This window comes from Cebidichthys violaceus, unplaced genomic scaffold (assembly GCF_023349555.1).
Source record: "Cebidichthys violaceus isolate CVI_PGR_0920_01 unplaced genomic scaffold, fCebVio1.0.p SCAF_7, whole genome shotgun sequence".
Classification (NCBI taxonomy): domain Eukaryota; kingdom Metazoa; phylum Chordata; class Actinopteri; order Perciformes; family Stichaeidae; genus Cebidichthys; species Cebidichthys violaceus.
Window position 1 is genome coordinate 16,897,631 of NW_027176927.1, and position 26,143 is coordinate 16,923,773.

The window sequence follows — 26,143 nt, forward strand, 5'->3', positions numbered from 1 at the left end:
ACACTGATATACACTTTACTGCCGGTGAATGTCTTTATTAACAATGTCACATTTCATTGCACACGTCACATGAGCACACACAGGTCACTGAGATGTCAGGGGTCTCTTACATACACTGAACAGGCGTGTCTTTGCACTTATATCCTGCAGATGATTCACCAAACTGTAGGCCGAGCCAAGGCAACGAGCCAGACTCCATCACAACGGGTGACAATATTAACACACTGCAAAGACATATTGAGCATCCCTTCATTTATGACAGTAAAGCAGAAGCTCTGCACTCGGTTTAGGTACAGGAAGTGACTATGATTAGATTTATAAATCTATCTATCATTCTATAAGCACAGTGGCAAATGTGATATGAATGCTGCCGATTCAATAAAGTGAGGAAGAACAACAAATATACAGAACCAAAAAAAAAACCTGATTATTTTGATTATATACCACTCTTGCACAGCAAACTAGATTTAAGTTTAAGAGTGATGAACCCTGCCAGAGGACCATGTCTCCTGGGTGTGCAGGACTCGGTGCTGGTTCCGACCAGAGCGCCACACTCCGCATCTTCAAAAAAAAAGGGAGGGAATGTGGGTGTGGTGTTGTTACGTTACATGCTGGTTGGTAGTTTTTGTTTCCTGTTCTTTGGCGCGATCCCCGTCCTCAAAAACTCCAGTTTCTCCTGGATGTACTCCTGCTTACACTGCTCGAAGAACACAGGGTCCCTGTAGCTGGGGGCAGACGGAGAACAGCGTTCATTGTACACAAGTAAACGGAGCCTCAGGCGACTCGCTTTGATGGTGATAATATGGTTGGAGGCCGCCAGTGACGGTGGCTAAGCCCATGTCAAAGATGTGGGTCAGATAACGCGTGATGCAAGAAAAACACTGTGCGAGCGCTGCGTGTCGCAGAGGAAGTTGCGAAATACTCACTGTATCGTCAGACATTCCTTCAGCGCTGCGTTCTGCTCTCGGCACTTGAACACCATGAGGAAACCAGTGTCCTTACAGCAGTGGTTGAAGGCTGGAGGGAGGCGGAGAACGAAGGCGTTAGAGGAGGCTGACACGAGCAGAAGAAGAGGGTCAGCGTGTTCAACACACAAACGGATTACTAGAACTTGTTTTTAAACATCACACCTTTCACCTTACACCATTACATCCTCGAGTGCAGAACAGAAAATAAGTAGCCACGAGCAATTCTGTATTTTGCATGAAGGTCCAAGGGAAATAAAGCACAGTCTGAGACCGTTGACAGATCCACAGGCATAAACTCACCTACGGCAGACGTTCTAGGACTCTGGCCTCCATGTGCAGCGCAGGGGAACATGGAGGACCAGGAACACGAGGACCAGTTACTGCCTCACTGACTATCTCACCAGATAAGGACGAGCACGGTCTGACCCACAGCTCTCCCACTGTTGTGTTGTTGTGACACTTCAAAATACGTTCATGCCCCCCCCCCCCCCCCAGGTGTCATCTGTCATTCCGCCTAGAGGAGCGGCCACAGCCTGGTCGGTCACTGTCCCCCTCTACAGGCTGAAGACTCTTCACCCTGCTAACGAGCCGTTTCTCAGGGATTTAATTAAAAACACCGGGCTCCCGCGTCCCCTTTCCAAACACCTGGCATCATAAATACCTTCATCAGTGGCATCAGTATGGTTATCACACAGTCACTTTCATCAGGATGCAGATGCGGGGGGAAAAAAAACAACAACAGCAAAACCAATTTAGAGAAGCAGAACAGTGCGACTAATCTAATCAGCAGACGCCTCGTCCCGTTCCCATGGCGCTGATAGAGGCTGCGGAGGGCTGCCTGTCGGATCGCAGCTACACCAAAGACGAGGCGAGTCGGAGGAGACCCCTCTAAAGGAAGGTGTGATGGCACCTTCACTTTGGGCGGTTTTGTTTGCCATGTTTAAAGATACAGACGTGTAGTTTGGCGGTTAGGAGGAAGCAGAAGCTCGGGGCGAGAGCGTTTAGGGAGATTTGGACCTTCAGAGGAAGAGAGGAGGTGTGAACCTCAAACACATCATCAGTTCAAACAGAAGAGCGTCCTGAGCAATTAAACTAATTGATAATGTGGAGGAACTTTTTTATGTGATGATATTTGTATTGATTTTCAAGATATGCATAAAAAATCAACATCAAGTAAACAGTGAAAAACAGGAGGGAAATGGTATTATATATATTTTGTATTATTATTATAATAATGTGTGGTAACTGAAGGTGAGGGACGCACCGATTTGACCCAGATATCAGACAGAGTAAGCAGCCTTAAAGGGCTTCAGAGCTACGGAATATTAAATCATCCACCTCAGGTGTGCATAGTAAAACAACATGAACTTCATTTTAAATTACAAACTGTCAAATAATTGGTATTTGCTATGAGAGGCAGGTATTTAGTGAGTTACATATTGGCTAAAAAATATTTATTTTTATCTTAAAAAAAATGGTGCATCCCTAATATCGGACACCTGACCAGTGGTGCCTCAGGCATCGGTGACAATGGTGCTGATCTATTCAGTTTTATTCTATGTTTACTGTGATTACACACGTCTGCACTATATAATGCGTCGCATATTTACAAAGACATTGTTTGCACGGAAAAACATAACAACTAAGCAACACTTAAGTCAGGCCCGGTGTTGCCCTACACATTGAAGAATGAGCCCAGTCACGTCCACTCAGTGAGGCCCACAGCGGGTTGATTCAACACTGGTGCTGACATCAGTGACGGAACTGAAGGAGTCAGATCGCCACATTAAGTTTGGAACTGGAACTTTCTTCTTCTGTATTTTGGACGAATTCAATTTACAACCAAGTATCTTTCTGCAAATGGAAGCAAAACGACACCATTTGGGTTTGTTCAGCTAAAGTAAATCCACAAAAATCTTGTGTAACAGTCAGTGATACTAGTCATGTTCAACAACACACAACTGTGGGACGCTGAGAGGCCCGTGTGCAGAGGCGGATCACACAGGAAAAAACATACTACTGGATTCAGTAGCGTTTCTTCTTCTGTAAAAACCTCAATCAGCAACACATGTGGTAGCCCGGTGCAGACACAAACACAGAATGAACTGGTAGAGGGCTGACACGGAGGTGTGAAAGTGAGTGGGATGAGACGCTAGGGCTGTGATGGGGTGGGGGGTGGGGTGGGGGGGTGGGGGGGTTTCCACTACCCACGCGGCCACCGTATGTCTCGTCACCTTGGGCTGCATGCGAGCCGTCTGCCCCGCGTGAGCCGTAAACACACCGGCTCATGCAGCCCGTCAGGTTTCACCAAACCACGGAGTCATCGTCTGGCTGATGTGTTGCTGCTGCTGCTGCAGACGGGAGCAAAGCTGCAGGCTGAGGGGCGACGGGTGCCGTGACAACCGGCTCAGAGACAAACCGTGAAGCTACTATTTGATTTGAAATAATTAATAATGCATCTGAATTGTGAGAGTGAGGTTTTTTTTATGGTTGCGATTAAAATAACTAGATGTTCTATGATACATTTCCTGTGTATTAATTATGGCTGTGGACTCCGGCCTCAGGGAGAAGTTGAACCATGAACAACGAGGCGTTCACGAAGCGTTCCTTCACATCGCCTCACACTTTGGGGTTTTCTAAACACACACTGTTTGAATTTCTAGGCGTTTCTTTGTTTTTACAGATTTTCCCCAAAAGCGACTCATTTCTCTGGAGGTAAAATGCAGCCTTTGATACAGAACTAAAACTGGAGGCTGGCAGCGTCCTACTGTGATTAACTGTAATGAGAGCTGAATATCATCAGCTCAAACAATAACCTAAAACGGTCACAGTGGGGGACTCAATGAGTTCTCTTTTCACACTTCAGTGAGCGCATACTAGACCCTCATACCGAGTATACTAAAGCTTTATATTTAATTTCACAAATTCATTACCTTACATTAACAGGTGGCAATGCAAGTGTATTTTTGACCTTTTCTTAAACTGTCGTAGTGTAGAGTAGCAGAAGGACTCTCAGTTTGCAGGACTTTTCTATTGCGTCTGTAATAAAAGAGGCACTGACACATCATGCAGTGTAACTAAACACCCTGCCTTCAGGAAGCTTGTCGTCTCACTTATCTCACTTCAGGTCCATACGCCGCTCCGCTAAGTTATTCTAGTGAGCCAGTCTGCACACTGGAGCGGACCTCCAGAGACAGAATCTGAACTGATAAAGTTCTGTCAGAAACTGCTCTCCCGACCCACAGGGCACCGAGTGGTTAGACTCTCACTTCACCGTGTGCCGGGACCAACTCAACCTCCACACTCAAACCAATTTATGAACTATAAGACCTGAGTTAAGGCTGACACTACATGGACAAAGAGAAGCATCCAATTGTAAAAAACAACCTAAAGAATGCATATATGGTATATATTATGCTTATAGGTACACATGTACATCTAGATAGGTCTGTCTGTATCATAATGAGAATGTCTGTCTATGTTGTGTAACTGTCTGACTGATGTATATGAACTGTTGATACTGTTCTGCAGCTGAGATAAATCACATTTCAAATATGGAAGAATTAAATAGACTGTAAGTAACTGGTTTGGTAAAATAAGTTAAATTCAATAATCAAGACAGTTGAGAGGGTGGGAGTGGTTTACCCCCCCCCCCCCCCCTTCCTCACAAGCAGATAAAGCAAGATGGCGTCAGAGGAATCACCATTTATTCCAGCTATTGAGAGCAAGAGACTCAAAAACAAAAGACAATTTGAAACTGGAGATTTGAAAGATGCCGTAATGACCCACGCAGCGACAAAGGGAGGGGTGATAACATGACTCAGCATCCTGCTGAGAGAGACGGAGATGAGGAAGAACGGTTCAAGCCGAACCTCAACGAAGAAGACGACCACGTTCCGAAGGCCTCAGAGGAAGCCGAGCCAACCGCCACCGAGGGAGAGACGGAAGGACGCCATTCAGCCGCCTACGATCGTCCAACGGGAGGCGGAGGAACCGCCGAGGAACCGCCGAGGGCCTTACCCCCATCGGCCCATCACAGCCGTCAGGTGAATCACCATTTATCAACTGTAAACCAGTTTGAGGCTCTTCGGCCAAAGAAATTGAATTCCCATAATAAAATAATGTTAGCTGGTAAGAAGCTTTAGACTCAAGTTAAATATGAATTAGGACTGATATATAAAAGGTGCTTCACAATCTTCCCTGGTGCTTCATAAACTCTCAACTGATGGAACGCTGCATAAAAGTTTAGAGCCAAATTTAAAAAAGGTACAAAACGCAAAACAACGGATTTAATGAATCACTCACTGATAGGAGTCACTGATTCTACCTGGTCACATGTGGCTCATCTGTATTCATCATGCTCGTTATTCATCCATTCATTTTGTTTATTCATTCATTTTCTGTTTAGTAGTTTACTTCTGTAGTTAGTCTAATACATATTCCATTCATGAGGATCATTTGATTTGTGTGTATATGAAACAATAGGTCCCTGAACACCTTGAGAAGAACTCCATAGTGACCCTGAGATTAAGATTTAATTTATTAATATAAAAATCCCCCTTTTTTTATTTTAAATTGGGTGGCATCAAAAATGTAATGTTATGTTAAATTCCAAGAACCATCATTCTTTTACACTAATTTATGAGTATGAATTCATAATTAAATGATTAATAATCGTTACATATCTTGATATTAATTCATAATTATCTATTAAATCTGCTACAACAAGAACCAGAACCTGCATCATTAAACTGAATGCAGTCTCCTCTTTCTGCATAAAACCTCGTACTGACAGTATAATGATGGACTTATACTGTCCATATTAGACAGGACAGCCCTATATGCTTAACCAGGACATTTTAATACAACTATTTGAATTAATAATTCATCAAAACAGCATCACACAAATCAGCAAATTTGTCGATGGAACCCAAACTTACTTTGAATCCAACTACAAAATATGTCAAGGAAATGCATTTTAATTTCTGGTGTAAATGTTGGAAGCAAAACCACACACACACACACACGCACGCACAGACACACACGCACACGCGCGCGCACCTTCAACTTTCTCAGCACAGCGCTCCTTGGCTTTCTCCCTCATCATTTTGGGGATGAGGACATCTTTCTCCACGTGCCTCAGTTGGATCTCGTCTGAAAACGCAGGGGACACATGAAGACATACATAAATAGATAACACAGGTACACATGAAGACAGACACACAGGTACACCATCAGGAGCACGGTTAGCAGCGATAGTCCCACTAGTTACACTAGAGACACATGATCCATGGGCTACCATTAAGGACGGCTGTGAACACAACGCGTTGAGCTAATGGAGACACGAACAATCACGTAGAATGTCCCGTTACGTAGAGATAGCCACCTCGGTGTATTCATGCTAGCTTACGTTAGCTACACAAGCTAAGACGTTGAATGACGTTGACGCCGAATAAAGAGCGACGTCACTCGGACACTGAACGCTGAAACACGCGTGGTGTATTTAGGAGCTAATAAGAGTAGTAATGTTTAATACCTGTGTCGGTTGCTTCCATGGTGGTGGTGTTTCTCAAAACATTACAGAACTGGACCAATGTGACCTCGCTGACGCTCACACTACTTCCGCTGACGTAGTTAGGCGGCGCAAGAAACTACAAGTCCCAGTGTTCCTCACGAGTCATTGATGTGGAGAAGGAGTTTCTGATGCTTTTCATTTACATTAATAAGAGACCCATAATATCAGAAACACTTTATACGCACTATGTGCTTAAGCATATCATAATACTAATAATAATAATAATAATAATAATAATAATAAGGTTTTTATTGCAATTGCCCAAAAGATGAGGTGTGATGTACACCAACTATGTCGCCTTTGTCTAAAAATATGTAATGTAATCCCCATCCAAATAATGAGCTCCAGAAAAACATACTGTTACTTCCTCCTGGTTGGACACATACTCGTAGAAATATGTATAATATTAGGTGTTTTATTTTGTGAGAGATGTTGTTGCTAAGCATCATAAGTATTAAGGTCTTTTTTAGAATAATGTAAAATAGTCTAATGGTGCAATGTTGTCAGAGCCAATGTGAATTCAGTGAGCAGTGCTTCCTCCCATAACCATTATTATATGACTTTTACTTACATTATAATCCATTATTATGAATTATTATGTAATATAATATTGTTATTATAACTGTACACATCTCTTGCCAATGTCACATGTATTTAACGGGCAGAAGCAGCAAGACTGTCAGTGATGATATGTATCATCACTGACAAAAAAAAAAACAATATTTAAAATTATGGCTGAATTATTATAGCTTTAGTTTTGCAGTATTTAATGACTGAATGCTATAATGAATAGTTATTCTTCCTTTGTTCTTTCACATGCAGAAGAACAGTGATCAAAACAATCTGTTATCCGGACAAACTGGCTCGATGGGAATAAAGCTAGAAGAATGGTGAACGAGTACTCCGCTGAAAGTACGTCGACATCCAACCACAATGTTTGTGAGCCTGCACCACAGACTGCATGTTGAGCAGTAAGCCTGACCACAGTCAGTTGTTGGGGGGGGGCTGACTGTCTAGATCCCATGCAAGGAGGTCCCACCTGTTCAGTCAAAGCGACAGGTACACACTCAGACATTCACACACACCTTGAAGCAGAAGACAAGATTCACACGTTTGACTTACACACTAAGAGATAAGCGTAAACTACCCACCTCCACATCCAAACCACATATACACCCAGTGCGCTTCCACCACTTACACTCACCCACACACACACACACACACACACACACACACACACACACACACACACACACACACACACACACACCAGCAGAGGGGATAGTGTGAATGTCTTGCCTGTCGACTTGAAGTTCTAACGGCTCTCTGACCTTAGCTGCCACTTTGCCTCTGTGGAGGAGCACATTCTTTTCATCTACGAATCAAAAGCCAGAAAGAAAGAAAGCAAAGAAGAGACCCCCTTTAACAAGCAGAGACCAGAAGCATCACCTGTATGAGCTGCACGGCCTTTTAAATGCGTTTCTTTTTTCTACCCCAGACATAGACAGTTACAGCAGATGGACACAAACATCTCCTAACACCTCCCAGACTGCACACTCTTCTGTTTCCACCCCTCCTGACACCAGGTGGGCATCTGCAGACTTCAATACCAGCAGATCTTTCCAAAGTGTAGCACTAGCCAAGTTTCCTCAACAGGGCCAAGTGGAGCACAACCAAATCTGAGAACAAAATATAGATTTTATCTCTTGAATACGTGAGAAAACATGAGCATTATTTTAATATGTTTCACCCTGGAAGTATAATGTCCCTTCCAAAAAAATGTGATGACAAAATGTACTCTATCCACAATATCGACAAATCTCTCAAACACAATGTGTGGTCTATGTATATCCATACATATACATGTATACAAGTCATTAAAATTAAAAGCAGAAGCCTAACATTAATGTCAAATGATGAGGAGGAAATATGTTACAATGGAAAAAAAATCTCCTTTTTTGGTTTACAAAAAAAGATTCTTTGATGATGACAAATATTAAGTATTTTTCCCCAATTCACCATAAATGCAAATGTCTGTGGAAAATGCAAATTCATAATTATAAAAGCAGAAATTTGGACCGAGTAGCATGAGAAAACCAAGCAATTAGCTAAAGGGTTATGATTCACCGCTTTTCACGCAGAGTGTGTGTTTCAACAAGATGAAACCAATTCATATTCGTCATAACAGAAAGTAACTGAATCATTGCAGGTTTCTGTATTGAACACGATATCGTAGCATGCGCTCCAACTGAGTCCTTGTGATTTTCTTCACTCAAAGAAAACACCTTTTCTCCTTCCTTGTATTCTTGTTTGGCCACAGTATAAATATACAGGAACACCAGATGCTCTAATGAGGTTATCAAACAAAAGATAAAGAACAAGAGAGACAAAATGCAATAGTCAAACAGCTACCGGGTGGTTTTGCTAATTCACTTACTGACTTATTATGCAAGACAAGCAACTAGTGGAGCAATTGCATGTTGTTGTTTTTGTACAAACCGGAAGTTCCGCCTTTAAGGACAGAAATCTTAACAGTATTTGCTGATTTCCAGCTCATCAAACCTATTAGACTATGTTATTTATTTATTTTTTTGTCATAGGAGGGTAAATATCTAGCATAGTGTGCCTTTAAAACAAGATCCAAGTCTGTATAATATTGAACAAGAAGGGAAAGGAATCATTTCTGTGTCTCAGGAAGAGAGCAAGTAAGCAAGTATGAAGCCCAGTTGGCTCCACGGTGGAGATTGCTCACTACCCCAGGTAGCATGCTGGCTTCTATGGCAGGGCCATGGGCTCCCAACACTGATCCAATATTACCCAAGCAGCAGGGCCCCATGAACCTGGCAGAAGGAGGTTAGCAAAGTTAAACCCTCTTACTACACGCCTCACTGCTCAGGGCCAACAACCAGCTCCTCCAACTGTCCACTGACGGCCACAACACAAGGCCCCCGTCAGAGACCGTTAAGGGATCAGTGACCTCTTGCACTTCTTGCAACAGTTATTGTTGTAAGATTCATATATAGTCTGTATCTAAATGTAGTAATGTAGAATCCACTAAAAAGCACCGTTAAAAGTGGAGGAAACGGTGTTGATGATAAAGCCTGCGTTGCAACAGGGACACTACTTTCACCTTGCAGTGAAACATTTAATACCTAAAACTTAAAAAGTAATTTTGAGGAGCATGACGGCAGCAACACAGTGTTTTACCATAAGCTCCTCTTCGCTCCACACAGCCGGACGGAGGAGGTGCGTTTGGACTCCTTCCTCCGCTGTGTCGCCTCAGACCCCACTCCTCCGCCTCTGTGGCTTCCAAGACGTCGTGCGGCCGGCAGATGGGGTGCAGAGATGAGATTCTAGAGAGTGTTTAAGCCCGAGCGACGGGGAGCCTCTTCAGGGTCGATGGAGAGCAGATAATCCGACGACTCGGGTGAGGGGATTACAAACCTACGGGCGGACCTCTGCTGTTGAGTCCTGCTGTGGGGCACCTTCCGCAGGTCACCCCTGTGAAATTTGGCAATGGTAATTATTGCCAATGTCAACTAAGTGCAACTTGACGTTAGAATGAGTCCCAGCTCGGAGGCTCCACCTTGTCTTCTTGCATGGCTTTTGGTGCCGATTTATTTGACACAAGATAGTAAGTATTCTGATGATGTTGGCAACAGCTCAACTGATACCAGTTTGAAGCGGTAACTGCATACAGGCGTACAGCCCAAATAACATAAATGTTTTCCAGGCAGAACAAAGTTATACCATGATATTCAAATGAGCCAGAAAGCCTCTTTTGCTTTTTTTTTTTTTGGCCATGTTGGCAACACCCGAGCAATGTCAGGATGCATTTCCTCTCAAGCAAGTGAAGGGGTCTGCCACTGTGCCACAATCTGCACCCGCTTCTCAGGCAGGCTAAACCCTTTGACACCAGCGTTTTTAATTAAAATTACATTAGGAGTAATCAGCCGGAAGAGTTGGGGATGGAGGTCAGAGGCATAGAGGGAGGCTTGGGCGAGCGGAGGTACGTCTTGCATAGATGATGGTCGGGGAGAGATTGACCCTAAACCGGTGATCTCTGCTGCCGGGTCATCATAGATGTTGCCGTTGTGGCGCCCGGTTAGCTCGTGGTCGGTTTAGTACTTTTCTGGAGCTGTAACAATACAGTAAGAAAAAAGAAACGGCACATTTCTCTCAGTCTGTAGTTTCGCATGACAGCACTGCACATCTCAAATACACAATTAAACAATTCAACTGGACAATTTGCTAATTAGTGTAGATTAAACAGTGACTATGAGATTAAAGTTTGATGACGTCCTGCAGTAACTGCGTTATGCGGTCGTTCTATTCTGCCTCAGTGGGGATTTAGAAAATACGTTTGTGAAATTAAGTTGTTGAAAGGTTTTTTGTTTTTTTTAGAAAAGACACATCTGGCTTTCTCACTGCATCTGTAAAAGTGGAAGAGCAAATGTTAATACGACTTCCTTCTTCCCAGAAACAGGAGAGAGCTGAAGAGAGACGGCTACAAAGACCCCATTCGTTCTCACTTGAGGGGCTCTCGACAAGATAATTATAAGCTTTATGAAAGTACACAGCAAAAAAAAAAAAAAAAAAAGTGGAAGAAACCCACCAAAAGAATGAACAGGACAGGAGAAGAAAATTACTTTTCCCCTCTGCCTTCGCTTTATGCCCCCTTTAACAAGAGACGAGGCGGCGGCGCATGGAGGAGGCCTTCTTCAGGAGGCATCCCGGGGCTTCTGCAGGCGAGGCGAGCGGGAACGAGGGAGAGCGCTCGCCCTTCTTGTGTTCCTCCCATTCATTAAGCCAGCAAACCTCTGACCGCTCCACAATGACCAGAGTTTTCCCTCATTACACGGTCCATCTTGATGAAAAGATGAAGAGGACAGCGATGAGGACAACAAGGGGAGCAGAAATGAAGGCCAGACCATTTGAATAGGGGTTTGGTATAGAACCCACTAGCACTAAACAACACCAAAGAGAACATCTTGTCTTTTGATCAAGTTTTTTTCTTCCTCCATCTCTCTCCCCTTTCTCTGTCCTGTTTCTTTTTTTCTAGAATGCGAGCCTCCCTAGGCTGCTGTACCCACATCGCCTACACTGCGCTGAGTGTCTGAATGCGGTTAATTATCTAAAAAGGAAAAGTTTGTACCTGTTGAAAAGCTATCCTCGGTTGCTTGGCTTGTTAATGCCAACAAAAAGCAGCCGTGGCTGGATGGTCAGAGGACACCACATGCTGCGGGAGCCTTTCAGACATGTCCCTAATAAGAATGCAGTGGTGAGAGCGCCTCTGAATGCACACAGGGGAGAGAAAGATGGGTAGGAAGGAGAAAGGAAAAGAAAGGGGAAAAAACATCTTTTACCTCTCCATCTATAATTACTCCAAATGAAGAATAGGCTGAAGAAATGGCTGGGGAGACTTTCCATTATGACAGGAAAAAAAAGAAAAAACATCAAGTAGAGAAGGCAAAGCACAAGATCGATAGATTTTTAATGGATAAAAGAGACTTTTTTACAACATCTCAGAAGTAACGACGTATGTGCATCAGCGTGTGTGCTCGAGTAGAATCACATTTGTGACTTTTAAATGTGGGGAAAAAAAAAGCACCGTCCAGGCCGCCATTATGTCCCCACTCCATCAGTCCCACACTCAGTATTCTTCAGTCTGTCTGCAGAGCTCCATCAACTGCTCTCACAATATGCAGGCACAGACTCCTCTCCTTCCTCTTTACTTCATCTGATGAACGGAGAGACTGAAGTAAGAAGAGGGCTGCCTCCTCTTTCCTCTCTGTCAGCATTACAGTGATGATCTGTGTGTGTGTGTGTGTGTGTGTGTGTGTGTGTGTGAGACCCGTGACCTGGGAGGAAGTGCCATCTTGTGCTGTAAATGGCCCTGTAAATGGTCTCACACTCACACAGGGAGAGTCGCGCGCGCGCGCGCGCGCGCGTGTGTGTGTGCGTGTGTGTGCGTGCGTGTGTGTGCGTGTGTGTGTGTGTGTGTGTGTGTGTGTGTGTGTGTGTGTGTGTGTGTGTGTGTGTGTGTGTGTGTGGGGCCAGCACTGTTCATCTTCGTCATCAGGCCCTTCACACCTTAAAACAATACAGTAATACACACAACGCTCACACGTACAATGTGCAAGGTGTTGCACAAACCCCCAAAAATCCCTGTGAACTATGTTCACACTAGTGAACACAAGGTTTGGTCTCTCTCTGTTCTTATTTAGTGAAGATCAACGTACAAAACATTTGCAAATGTAAACTATCTAACCATTGTATTTCTCTGTCAATCTTGAGTTATAGATCTTCACTGTAACTGTAACTGTGAAAAGAGTTACATGCTTCACCAAAATGAATTAAATAAGGGATAGGCTTTGTTTCAAGCACATTTAATCCTACATTCACATTGGAATGCTATCCAATCCCAGATATTCGGTTCCACCATCAGAATATGACTCGTCTATTTCCTCCGTTTGATTTGGCGATGATCCTCTCTGAGACGGTGAGTAGCACTGAAGGTTTGTGAGCAATTGACAGCGCTTTTATAGGATCAGTAGGTATGCGTATGTCTATAATAAATTACACAAAAATGGTGAAAAATACACCTTGCAAAGGATGATGCAAATTTAGGGATCCTATCTAAAAGCGGCATGTTTATTCAATATAGACTCGTTGATTCAACGCTCTGTGCGTGTGTGTGCGCGTGTGTGTGTGCGCGTGTGTGTGTGCGTGCGTGTGTGTGTGCGTGTGTGTGTGTGTGTGCGTGTGTGTGCGTGTGTGTGTGTGTGTGCGTGTGTGTGTGTGTGCGTGTGTGTGAGAGACGGGGACTAGAGTGAGGGTACAGAAGAACACGGGCCTCACACGGGGATAGGTGCTAAAATAAACAGTGAGAAAAACTGTGAATGTGACAGCTGAGCAATAGGGTGGATGTGGAGGAGTTGGATTTTGTAGACAATAACAATCTATTTTTACTATCACTATCAGTAGTGGTATATATTTTCTTCACAATACAAATGCATGGTCTGAAATAAAGAAAATTGTTTTTTTGCAATGTTTGCACCGGATATTTTTTATGTTTTTCTCTGAAGGTACCGCTCATATTTAAAATCCTTCAAATGCATTTTGATCATAAGGAAACTCTCCTTACGTGCACCGACAACTTTTTTGGAAAAGCGCTCCTAGCACTCCTAAGCAAACACAAGACGGCACAGGGAGCAAGGAAGCAGCCTCTCAATTACCAGCCTCCCTCTACTCCTCTCAACACCTCGTGTTTCTCTGTTGATGACTGGATTAAAGCTCTGATTAAGATGCACTTAACCCATAAACAGCAGTCCCCGTTCACATACCGTCGGAAAGCCAATTAAAGCAAGCCGGCACTCCAATTAAGAGCGACGAAGGCCAGACGATATCAGAGGCTTGGTGGGTGAGGGGGAGCGGGGACGACGTGTGTCACTCTAACTTCTACCACCAGCAGAGATGTGGGTCAGGACATGAAAGTAGTATCATCTGATTCAGGGGGTTTGAATTGCCTCAAAGTTTTCACTGCATGTCAGTTTAATTACCGACTTACCCTGGTTTGGTGGTGTCTGTCTGTAGGGTTGGATTATTCGTCGTTTGGTGAGCGCCGGCTGCATTTCTTAATTGAACGATGACTCGTAATGCCGAAATTGTGGTTTTTAACCAAGATACTTCTACAGACTTCTGAGGCAAAATTCCAAATTTGCATTTGACAAGGAAAAAGAAAATTGAACAAGGAAAATATGAATCAAGGTGAATAAGATCTAGAAATGCTAATTATGTCGGTTTACCTGCTTAGTTCTGATCTTTTGCGGTAGTAAACAAGGGATTCTAAGTCACAGGGACTGTTGCCTTCCAAGCAGTTACCATTTTTTTGCCTCCAAACTTCTAAACAAAGCCGATTAATTAACTCTCAGGCTTATACCTCTGAACCATAAAGAGCTTACAAATTACCGTGGGGGAAGTGATTACAACCATGGAAAACAATAAATCAATCAATGAATCTAATGAAGCCTGCGTGCCGTCGCCGGCATCTCGCTCTTACCCTCGGTGATCTGTGGAATAACAATGGGAGAGAGGGGGACCGTCGTTAAATTGTTAATCACAATGTGATACAACAGTCAGCAGATTCCCCATGTGAGAAAAACATGCCCAGGGTCCCGCCTGTCGGCTCAAAGACAGGACATAATGCAGAAAATATTCTTTCCACCCCACTGGAGAGAGGGACACTCTTCTAGACAATACGGAGAATGTCTTTATTCTGCTGCTATTGCTGGGTTATTATAGTGATGCTTTGTTACTGCTGGGTCACTGTAGAGATCTATGAACTTATATTTAGTGTAATGGGATGATTGGTACAATGCAGCGATTAAGACACAATTTACTCTTGTTAAATCTCATCATTATATATATATATTTGTGAAGATTATGACCAGGATGTCGTAGTAACATAATGCGATGCTGACACGGGCAGATTGGTGGGCAGGAGCTCCTTCACAGTACAGACTGGGTGATAACGAGGAAGCGCTCTAAACGGGCCCTAATTGGTCCATGGCCTGAGACTTCTGCAACTTGCCTTCAGATAAGTGATTTTTGGGGGAGTCATGTTTGTTGGCTGAGGAGAAGCTTCTAGGAAGATGAGTGTCTTGTGTGAAGTTGTGATCAGGATGAACCGGCAGGGGCGGCCTCAGATCATCAGGGAAGTGGACTCCGTGTAGCAAAGACGGCACAAAACAAGAAGTAAGCAGAGACAAAAGACTGGACTAGGTTGGGACCTCATAATCGCATAAACCTGTCCTTTGTTTAATATCAGCATAAGAGCTGCTACAGTATTACTGTGAAGTTGTTACAACTGTTGCTTCCCTGGTGACTCACCATGTAGCCTCAGAACACCAACGTTGTTCCTGTGTTGCATCAAATTTGAGACTAAACCTATATAAGAACGTGAAGACCACCAACGAATACCCACACATTACTGTAGGCCTTACTAACATCACCATCATGTGGCTCAGATCTGTCCTGAAGACATTCCTTCATCTTAAATTGGACTAATTGGTTTGTAAAGGTTAAATAAATAGGACTCCATCCACCTCCTGTATTTGTAAAGAGATATTCACAGAGATAGCCTTCAGCATACAGTCATGCAAACAGGATCTCATTAGCAAATGCAAATGAGAAAGCACCAAATCTTCGCGGAGAGGCAGAAGCGTATCTCCCTGGGATAGCTGGAACATGACAGCTCACCAACCGCCCCCACGCTGGGCACCAAATGTGATGGTCCGCTCCTGCTGCTCGTCTTAACGGGATGCAGGACCAAACCATTAATGTAAGAGTGGGGGGGGGGACAAAAGGAAGTGGGTCACTAGGGGTCTTCACCTTCTGCCATTTGAAGTGATGACCGTAAGAATAAGAATCCCATTTTATGTATTTTCATAGTCTGCAAATACAAAATTCTTCAAGTGTATCTGATGAACGTTTTGATCTGGCAAGTAGAATTGTGCACAAATTAAGTCAGTTCTTTATGCACTTGTAACTAATTAACAAGGGCGGTAAAAAAAAAAAAAAAAAAGGGTTGTAAAAATTTGGATTACAAATGTTTTTTTTTTAACAAAACTCCCATAATCCTCTATTACATCACAAAAGGTGAGAACATAATTGTGGTTTACTGCATGATCTGCGAAGGCAGCTGTTCAGCTGAGAGGGCAGAAAGCTGTGATCCCATTCAATTAAAGTGATAATTAATTAGGTTTCTATGTCTGTGTGTTGTTGAGAGGGCATTTCCCAGAAAGTGAGAAAGACAAACCCTCAGAGCCAATCAGAGCTCTCGTCTGCGAGCGTGCCTGTCGTGACATCACAAGCTGCGGCGGGCAGAGTTCCTGGCATGGCTTCAGCCCAACAGACCTTCTGCTCCCAGCAGGGTGGAAGTGGCCTAGGGCAGGGCGGCGGTGGCCAGGTCACCAGCTTTTTCCTCCTGCGCGGCACGAGCGCTGCAGGAGGGGCGGCCGGCAGGATGGCACGCTGTCAGAAACAGCCCTTTAGACGTGTCAAAAAGCAGGCACAGCTAGGGGAAGCTGCTCATCCAGCGTGACGGAGAGGCGAGTGAGGCCACCATGCAGACGGCCTGCCCAAAGGACGCAACGTAACCAAACAGCACGATGTGATGTGTGCTTGTTTTTGGTAATGAGATAAGCTGGTTTAAGATTGCAATTGTATGTTTTCATCATCACAGAGAGCACTGCAATGGCCTGAATGAGCAACGGGTGAACTTGTTTCAACAAATGCTGGAAAGACGTTTTAAAACATGCCCTAGTGTCAACAATAAGTTGTGTCCGATATATTTTTTTTCCACAAAATAAATCAAAATGTATTACCCGTTAAAAAAAACAGGAATTGATCTATATATTGTTTATGTCAAAGGTTAAACTGCCCGACACAAGCCTGTTCCACTGCTGGTTTCCAGTTGCCACATCACATTTGTAAAGTTGCATATCGGACCGCGATCGTCTCGAAACTTGTGACGTCACAATTTCATTCACCTGCATTAAATTCAGATTCAAGAGTTGCTAAATGTGAATTTGAGAGCATATCTATAGCCTCTCAGCGGCGCTCGACGCGGCAATGGTTGAGCCGGCCGCTTGCAGCTAACGGTGCTAACGGTGCTAACGGCGCCGTTATCAGCCGTAACCGCCACGTCAGCGCAGTGCACGGCGGCGGCACATACATCATTTAAGCCGAAACATCCGAGTGAAGTAACGCTAAGCAAAAGACATGTTTGAGTGGACGGGGGGGGCTTCAAGAGGTTTCTGAAGGAGGGTGAATCACCAATGTTTACACGAGTAATGCTCGTGAGTGTGAGCCACCATGCACCACCGGGACAAATGGATGCTGAAATAGAAACTGTGCAACACTCAACACATTCTCACTTCTGACTCACTGGTTTCACCATCAATGCACGTATGTGTTTGTGTGTGAAATGGGGAGTTTGCTAATTAAAGAAAGAAAGTTAGAGGGACAGACAGAGTATAATGTGCTTTGGATTTTAATCCAGTACAAATGGACACTTGAGAGTAAACATTTGAAGTGAAACTAAAATGGCCAGCAGGGAGAAACACTTCTAGGTCAAAGTAAATGTAAGACCACTGAAACCGCATGTGCACTCTGAGATCTGTGATCTCTTACTCTATATTCATGACTTCCTGAAATAATCAAACAACTCAATCAGTTTATCCCAAGAGGTGTATTCGCTTTAGACTGTTTGCTGTGCAAACAGTTTACTCAAATAGCGTATTTGTCTGGTCTGATGTGCAGTGTGTTGATTTCAGGGGTGGCGACCTGCGTCATTAATCCTCTCACTGTCTTTATCATGTAAACGCTTCTCTCCGACCATCAGCAGCAGCAGCAGCAGCAGCCGAGCATCGTCTGGTCTTTGAGAGAAGAGACGGCCTTTAAAGCCGTTAACGGTGCTCCATCGACTCAGTGAGGCGGCGTCATTTAAAGTCTGAATTTGGCTTCCTTTGAACTGAAGAAGTAGGACGAAGCGAGGACAAAACAGTCCGATACGAGCTCCTTTACGAGCCCAAAGGATCTGAGAATTCTTTGTGACACACCTATGTGTATATTGGGGCCGACAAATGGGTGACGCCAGTGTTCACCGTTCAACTGTCTTTATCAGGGTGAGGCCCAGGAAACAAAAGTGCATGAGGGTTTCTGTACTACAGATATCTAAAATGAAAATGTATGTTCTTCCTCTATGTCCGTGTCACTGAAACACAAACGTGTTTCTTTGTATGGAGTCTGATCTTTCCAGCCCAATCATGGTAAAAGTCACATGCAGTGTAACGGTTCCTTCATGCCTCAGCTGCTCTTCTGTTTGGGGATCCTCACCATTCAGCCCCATCAGCACTGATATGGGGGATGCTATTGATTTGCATATCTGTGCTGGTCTTGAACCACAAAGATACAGCTGAGTTTCAATCCTGGCAGGTTCCATTTGTGCAGTTATTGATATGAAAATTAAAGAAATGTGTTTCATATGTTTTTTTTATATATTTTCTTATTGTCAGTGAGGTACATTCACTTTCCAAGTTTCTCATTACACAGTCTGACACATTTCATACACAACATGCTATTGTAGGTAAAGTATCACAATGGCGGCTTTCAGGTTGTTGATTTCATGCATTTTTTTTTCTAAGGCAAATTTTGTAAATGTGCTGAAAGTTTTTGAAAAGTGGTGGCGAACTTTAAATCTGCTACACCACCTTTCAGAAATGTGAACACTGATATCCTTGAAATAAGATGGTTTTTTTTCTTAAATTTGTAAAAACCAGTGTTAGAATGACAAAGACAGCAGAATGTAAGGTCACCATGAAGTCTGCACTGTTGACCCCAGACACGCTGATGGGTCTGTTGTTCTGGTGGTTTCGTGAGGACGGGGAGACGGGAGCAGCCTCGCTCTTATACACCTTGGCTGCGATGCCCCTCCCCTGTGGATCAGAGGAGAATCGATAATAGGCTGCTATCTGTGCGTCATGGGCACAGGGAGAGCGCCTCTACGCTGCGCTCAGTCCTCCTCCACATGGCTCAGGCTTTACCTTTGCACTCCCTCCTCAGCCCCAAACTCAACATGGTGTCCCGTACCGGTACGGGCTCAGCTTCGCGGCTCGTTTTGCGCACTGTGCTTTTGATTTAGCTGAAACGACTCTGGTGTCTTGAACTTGGTTATCAAACGGAAACAGGAGGGACACTCGCTTGGTAAGTTTATTTATATATGTTTGTGTATATTTAATTTGAACATGGGACAGGCATATATATATACATGTGAATGCTTGCGTTTTTATTAGAGGAATTAAAACATCACTCGCCCCAAAATACAACTGCAATTTAGCCAGTGGAGTTATTTCCAGGGATTCAAGCTACATTAAATCATTTAGTCTATGCACAGATGTATTTGTATTTATGTATTGTCCCCCCCCCCCCTTGGACAGGATGGTTTACATTTGTTTGTTGCTGTCTGATCCAAGAAGCATCACAGGTTTCTTCAAACGGAAAAATAATTGCCTATTTCCCCTTTTTCACGTCGGGTATCCCGTTGGGAGACAGAGTCGCATCAGAATTGAACGAATGCAAATTCATCAACTCTGAATAATAATATAGGATTAACAGCATTCTGTCTAATAGAAAAAGAGTAGATTTTTAAATTTAAAATTTAAATTTTTCCCGAAAATAAATGTTTGTGAAGATAAATATTATTATTTTGTAAATACTTTGTTAATAAAAAAAAAGAAGCAAAATATAGCACAATTTAATTTCACGAATTTCGCACGGTGTCTTTCACACTTATTTCAGGAATCGTGGGTTTGCTTTCACTTCAGGTTTACGCCACAAAGCTACCCCCCCCCCCCCCCCCCCCCAAAAAAAAATCTGTGCCTTTGTCTACTTAAAGTTTGTCATGTGATTTACAAGAAATTGGCTCTTACCTCGAGGCGATTCCCCAACAATATGAATCTATATCCCAATAAACCCAGAGTCACCACTTCACCTCATGTACTTGTGATCGGGTCAGCTGTATTACGGCTACAGACTGGTCGTGGTTCGCGTTTTCAGCTTTCCTTGTGAATTTGGAAAAAACAAAATAGGGGATGGTGCCTTATATTAATACACTGAGTGTTAAATATAATAATTGTATTTCTTCTTTTTTTTTTTTAAATCATTCAAAGAGACGGTGAGAGGAACAATAGGCTGTTTGTAAGTTACTGTAAAGTCTCTGACTTTTAATGAAATTCAACAGTTCAAGTTTTGATCGACTTCACAGCCGCACCCTGATACGCCCCCGGTCGTTTGCTTTGCTTTGATATGAAAAGGTTCACTTTCCCCCACCAGCTCACTGAAGGCCCGGTCTCCTACGCGCAATTTGGCACTTTGGCCTTTTAAAAAGAAAGAAATGGTGATCAGGTAGCGGGGCCTCTCTTAATCACAATCTGTTTCTGTCCTGATCCCAGACTTCAGTGGACGTTTTCCTCAGAAGACACGAGGCACAACAGCTGTGGTAGTGAGTCCTGACAGAAGAAGACACCCTGGAACAGAGCAGCCTCCACTGAGATCAGAGAAAGCAATCGACATCTGTGACCAGACCAGAGCAGCAGTCATGCTCGGCGGTGAAGGGGAGAGCGGCACCTTCACTTCTAAGGAGGCAGCGGAGGACAGGCGCAAGTCTCCGGCTGTGGATGGGGACGATCCGACTGCTGGCAGCCGGTACCCGGAGCACGGGATGGGGGCCGACCGGTCCTACTACATCCCTCCTACGGGTTCTAAACAAAGCCCAGAAACACCGAACCCCTGCGCTTTTATCCCCTATACGCCCAGTGGGACGGTTTACGCCGCGTCCAGCGCCGGCAGGTACCCCTCATCTCTCCACCTGGGCTCCGTGTTGCCTCCCGCGGGGTTTCCCCCCTCCGCTGCCGGACGCAGTCACTTCAGCCCGGCTTACCAGCTCGGGCAGAGCCCCGGCTGCATCTACCCGCCCTACAGCAGCTCGGGGTCGGCTCTCAGCAACATAACTCTACCCACCGCCGGCCCGGGGATGAGGGCCCAGGTGTACCTCTGCAACCGGCCGCTGTGGCTCAAGTTCCACCGGCACCAGACCGAGATGATAATCACCAAGCAGGGCAGGTGAGGCGGCGGGACGGGAGGATAAAAAGGAGCGCACTTTACATGTCATTTGCTGCCATTGTTCCGTAACAAGACCGTGTTTTTATTCCGTTATCATTTATTAGATTGTGTTTGGTGCTTTCAGACGGATGTTCCCGTTCCTCAGTTTTAACATAGCCGGCCTCAACCTGACGGCGCATTACAACGTGTTCGTGGAGGTGGTGCTGGCGGACCCGAACCACTGGAGGTTTCAAGGTGGCAAGTGGGTCACCTGTGGCAAGGCGGACAACAGCGGCCAAGGTACTGAAACAGGTCGATATTTGACTTTACTAACATTGTATTTTGTTCAATGTTGACTTGAGATTTAAATTGAAGCGCTAACCCCAACCTCTGAATAATAATAATAATAATAATAATAATAATAATAATAACATTATGATATAATGAAATAAAATAAGATTTTCTATTTGCAAAAATAAAATAAAATCGATACAAATAAGGCTTGTGTGTGTGTGTACTGCTGTGAGTTTGATGTTGGGATATTTTTTGTTTTATTCCAGGGAACAAAGTCTACATCCATCCAGAGTCTCCAAACACGGGGGCCCACTGGATGAGACAAGAGATCTCCTTCAGCAAACTGAAGCTCACGAACAACAAAGGGACCAATCACAATACGTCACAGGTATGACAAACTAACGCGTACATAAACTAAGGCCGATTTTTAAAAGCTTACTATGTATATTTTTTTGCATTAAAATGTACAGTTAAGTATAAACTCTGGTAAATAAATCGGAACAGACTATATAAAACGCACCATTAATCGTTTGACGTAAATCGCCCCCAAAAAATTATAAATATTTTATTGTTTGGAAGTAAATTCATTTTCTTAATTAGACCAAAACAATTGTTACAAAAACGACGTATTTGCACAAATTGGGCATGTTTAGAATTTTTTTTTTTAAATATTTTTTATTTTTTTAAACGGTCGGATGATCTAACGGATTGTACCATGTTGATTATGCAGATGATTGTCCTGCAGTCGCTGCATAAGTACCAGCCCAGGCTGCACATCGTGGAGGTGACGGAGGACGGGGTGGAGAGCATTGGCAGCGACGTTAAGACTCAGAGCTTCACCTTTCCAGAGAACCAGTTCATAGCTGTGACCGCCTACCAGAACACCGACGTAAGCGCGAGACCCTCCTCTCTGCTTCTCTCCTGTGACACAGTGTGTGTGTGTGTGTGTGTGTGTGTGTGTGTGTGTGTGTGTGTGTGTGTGTGTGTGTGTGTGTGTGTGTGTGTGTATGTGTGTGTGTGTGTTTGAGCTACAGACGTCATTAGACAAACCATCTCTGCCTCATGAGAATAAAAGAATAAAAGAGGAAGAATTACATCCTGTTTTGATCAATTTGTAAACTCATTCAATGCACACACGTTTCTAACCCTAATGTTAATCACCTGTCTGATATGTACTTGCATAGTTTGACATGTATATGGTTATTAGGCATGATGCTCGTTCTCTTTGTCTTCTCATATCAATATGAAGCATATTCTTCCATTTTGCTTTGTTTTAGATAACACAGCTGAAGATCGATCACAACCCCTTTGCCAAAGGATTCAGAGATAATTATGACTCGTGAGTATTTTATTTAATTTCTCACCAACTACAACACTGCAGGAATACATCAAAATATATGTCGTACTGTTTTGTAAATGTTTTTTTTTTTATTTACCAACTGTTGCTCGTGTCAGCTCATTTTTAAAGAGGTTTTCACACCATGATTCTTTTCACCCAGACACTGCACTCCCTTGACCTCAAGTTCATACGTACATGTATTTTCCAGGATGTACACTGCTCAAGAAAATGATCGCCTAACACCATCTCCGACCGACTCTCCCCGTGCCCACCAGATTGTCCCCGGGGCCCGCTACACCATGCAGCCCCTCTTCCAGGACCAGTTCGTTAACAGCCTTCCCCAGAATCGCTTCTATAACAGCGAGAGAGCCGTGCCGCAGACCAACAGCCTCCTCTCGCCTCAGACAGAAGACGGAACTTCGCAGAGGTGGTTTGTCACCTCCATGCAGCAAGGGGGGAACGGCACCAGCACCAGCAACAAGCTCGATCTGACACCCTACGAGGGAGAATACTCGAGCTCCCTGCTGCCTTACGGCATCAAATCCCTGTCCATGCAAACGTCCCACGCTCTCGGCTACTACCCAGACTCTCCTTTCACCACCATGTCTGCAGGGTGGGGCTCCAGAGCGGCATACCAGAGGAAGGTCTCTCCCAGCCTGCCTTGGTCTCCCAGGCCCAGTCCCGCCACTGGTTTCCCAGAAGACTCAAACAAAGTTAAGCCACAGATTGAAGAGGAGGTGAACGGCAGCGGGAGCCTGATCTCCTCCTGGACGGACACGCAGTCGTCAGCTCCGTCCTTAGACAAGGCCGATTCTTATTCCACGGCCTGCAAACGAAGGCGTTTGTCACTCAATGGTCCCGGCGCAGAGGACTCGCCCTCTGACATCAAGTGTGAGGACTTGGCCTCTGTTGCCATCAACGGTAGCTCCTACAGCAAAGAAGCCCCCTCAGCCAAAGGCATGGCAGCTTACTACTCCTTCTACACAAACCCTTGAATGCTTTGCCATCCCTCATTTCAGTTGCTCTTCATTTGCCGCCATGAATCAGAACTAACATTTTACATATTTTTTGATTATGTGCACACCCACAATTTGTCTTGGTGGTGCTAAATGTAGTGATCATATGTTTGGATGTGGAAGAAGAAGCATCAGCATCCTGAGTGCCCTGAACTATATACTTTTTTTTCACCACCTATATGTAACTCTGTATTTGAAGTTTATAAGTTAGCCCATTAAAACAAAAACAGTGTTCTGTTCTGTGTGTTTCCGTGTCCATACATGACTGTATCTGCCTTTACAGTGAGGTTATGTGTTTACAGATTATTTATTGAAGGCCTGTTGATATGTAATGTGTGCACTCATAAGTGTGATGATGCTATGCTGTATATACCTTCATTGCAATGCTCAGATATTTGATAATAAAAGGAATATGTGTTCTATCCAGTATCTGATTGTTTTATTTCAAGTTAAGGTACCCATGTCATACGTTACATATGATGGACTAATGGGTATATTTAATACAAACATATGTTTGATGTATGAATTCACCAGTTAAAGATTGTCTGTAATTCCTCACACGGTCATGTTTGATGCCGATATATATTTTAATTAATGAATTGCTCATTAAGAACCAGCGCGTGCATACGGGTGTGAAGGACGGTAAAGCCACTGAAATACATTCAGCTGATTGCACTTTTTTTATTTTTATGTACAACAAATACAAAGTCAAAACTGATTCAAGTCATATCAAGACGGGACCGATCAAAGGATAACGAGCGCAACTTCATGCCCAACCAAAAAAGCACTATTTGTTTCCTTAGACTCTGGCGCACTCTAGTGGTGTTTTATTGTACCAACAGCTACGAAATCAATCACTACAACAGCCTGTTGAGTTGGAGTCATAGACTGCGCGTACAGGTCGAGATGGACACTGAGTGCATCTGACGTAAAACATCCAACTATCACCACGTGATGATCCATGGTTAGACCACAGCAGTCTACACCTCCGACAGGTGTTTTAAGTTGCATCACTTTGTTCGTGTCCTCTGTCAGTGGGGACCTGTAGACTGGTTACATATTAGCATGGGACAGGCTGGTATGTACGTCACAGGTGATATTACAGCACACATGCTGAGTCTTTGCAAACAACACAAGAAGACAACGGAGACAGTGGGCGTCGACAATAACAAACCAAAAATGCATGTACTTAGTTGACCGTTGCGTGTCATCGGTCCAAAAAAAGACTGCGACGTTGTCCCGTTAGGTTGTAAAACCTCCACGAGTAGAGTCAGCGCGTGAGTGTTCTCTGAGGAGAACCGAGACATTTCTTCTCCTCCGCCTGTTTTTGTTGGGGTTTGAGCTGCAACCTGGCAACCCGCGTATAGCCGCGGAGAGAAGGGTCAACGAAGAGTTTTACAGGAACAACATCACCGCTTTTGGGCACACGTTGCTTATGGATCGCCTCGCTAACAAGAACGCCCCTGTTTTGTCGCTAGCGAGTGACAGTTGATTCACAAGACCAGGTCCGCGACGGCGACATGTACCATATGTGTAAGTCTCGAATACTTGTTTTCTCGTTGTTTACTACGAGTTTATTAACTGTGCTAGCTAAGTTGGCTAGCAGCGCGGTTAGCATGCTAGCTGATCAGCTAGCGCGTGCACTGGCGTTAGCCAACGGCAGATACTAGCGTCACGGTGTGTTTTGTATGTTTTTTTTAACAACAACACCCAGCTAACAACGGTTCGGTATGCCGTGTGTTGTGATTATAACGGACCCTTTCAATAAACGGAGTGATTCGCAGCTAACGCTATCTACGGTCGGTTGGCAGGTGAGTTTTTTTTTCTTTTTTCCATTAACCTGAAATGTAACAAACGCGTTAAAACGGACTGTTCGTTAACACAACACTCCGCCGTCGGTCTGAGCTAGCGGAAATGGTTAAACACCAGACAAACACGGTGAAAGGCCTGCGCGAGGGACTTCACTGACTAGTGGAAAAGCTACGCAGGCAAACTGTTAACATCGATACACGCTTAGCTGCTACTGCTGCTAGATGGTCATATATACATGTCTGTTGATGTCCTCATGGAGGAGTGTCGTTGACAGATACGTTAGTTATACATGTCTGTGTTATCAGCTGCGGGGTTATATAACTGTTCAAAGATCAAGTGTTTAACAAGTGTTCACCAAGGTGAGACGTGTTTTGTTCGCCTCGTCCTCTGACTTCGAGGTGAATGATGGTGGTGCCTGTCCTCACACGGCTCGAGCTTGTCACAGATGTAGTGATGCAAGTTATTAACTTGTGCC

General features: G+C 44.1%; 3 protein-coding genes across 9 annotated transcripts in view; 2 read left to right on the forward strand and 1 right to left on the reverse strand.

Moving 5' to 3' along the window:
* Positions 1-14: 14 nt before the first annotated feature.
* Positions 15-6,598, reverse strand: cmc1 (C-x(9)-C motif containing 1). Its single transcript, XM_068736561.1, has 4 exons — positions 6,505-6,598; positions 6,030-6,122; positions 927-1,017; positions 15-725 (listed from the first exon to the last, which is right to left on the reverse strand). Exons 1-4 carry the CDS (start codon positions 6,521-6,523, stop codon positions 605-607), a joined length of 324 nt encoding a protein of 107 aa, XP_068592662.1. The 5' UTR covers positions 6,524-6,598; the 3' UTR covers positions 15-604.
* Positions 6,599-19,110: 12,512 nt separating this feature from the next.
* Positions 19,111-24,278, forward strand: eomesb (eomesodermin homolog b). Of its 4 annotated transcripts, none has more exons than XM_068736301.1 (7): positions 19,111-19,311; positions 20,559-21,228; positions 21,353-21,519; positions 21,768-21,889; positions 22,232-22,390; positions 22,779-22,840; positions 23,001-24,278. In XM_068736301.1, the coding sequence occupies exons 2-7, from the start codon at positions 20,705-20,707 to the stop codon at positions 23,833-23,835; spliced, it is 1,869 nt and encodes a 622-aa protein (XP_068592402.1). In that variant the 5' UTR covers positions 19,111-19,311; positions 20,559-20,704; the 3' UTR covers positions 23,836-24,278. The 4 variants fall into 4 exon arrangements, with proteins under 4 accessions (XP_068592402.1, XP_068592405.1, XP_068592403.1 ...); XM_068736304.1 differs by having other exon boundaries at positions 23,049-24,278; XM_068736302.1 differs by having other exon boundaries at positions 21,353-21,507.
* A 566-nt stretch (positions 24,279-24,844) lies between these two features.
* The window catches only part of LOC137891711 (ankyrin repeat and IBR domain-containing protein 1-like), a 29,835-nt gene continuing 28,536 nt past the window's right edge, over positions 24,845-26,143 (forward strand). The window contains exon 1 of one of the 4 annotated variants that reach the window (XM_068736466.1): positions 24,845-25,389. The gene's annotated coding sequence lies outside the window, so the exon portion shown is untranslated. Of the gene's footprint in view, positions 25,390-25,411; positions 25,668-26,143 lie in introns of those variants that run through there. The other 3 variants (XM_068736470.1, XM_068736469.1, XM_068736468.1) reach the window with 3 other exon arrangements.

Excerpts from the sequence above, each read along its gene's own strand:
- cmc1 (XM_068736561.1), bottom strand. Across the intron at positions 1,018-6,029 it reads CTGTGCTGAGAAAGTTGAAG|CCTTCAACCACTGCTGTAAG; the intron begins GTGCGCGCGCGT and ends GCCTCCCTCCAG. Across the intron at positions 726-926 it reads AAGGAATGTCTGACGATACA|CTACAGGGACCCTGTGTTCT; the intron begins GTGAGTATTTCG and ends GTCTGCCCCCAG.
- eomesb (XM_068736301.1), top strand. The coding sequence starts at position 20,705 with ATGCTCGGCGGTGAAGGGGAGAGCGGCACCTTCACTTCTAAGGAGGCA. Across the intron at positions 21,520-21,767 it reads CGGCCAAGGTACTGAAACAG|GGAACAAAGTCTACATCCAT; the intron begins GTCGATATTTGA and ends GTTTTATTCCAG. Across the intron at positions 22,391-22,778 it reads CCGCCTACCAGAACACCGAC|ATAACACAGCTGAAGATCGA; the intron begins GTAAGCGCGAGA and ends GCTTTGTTTTAG.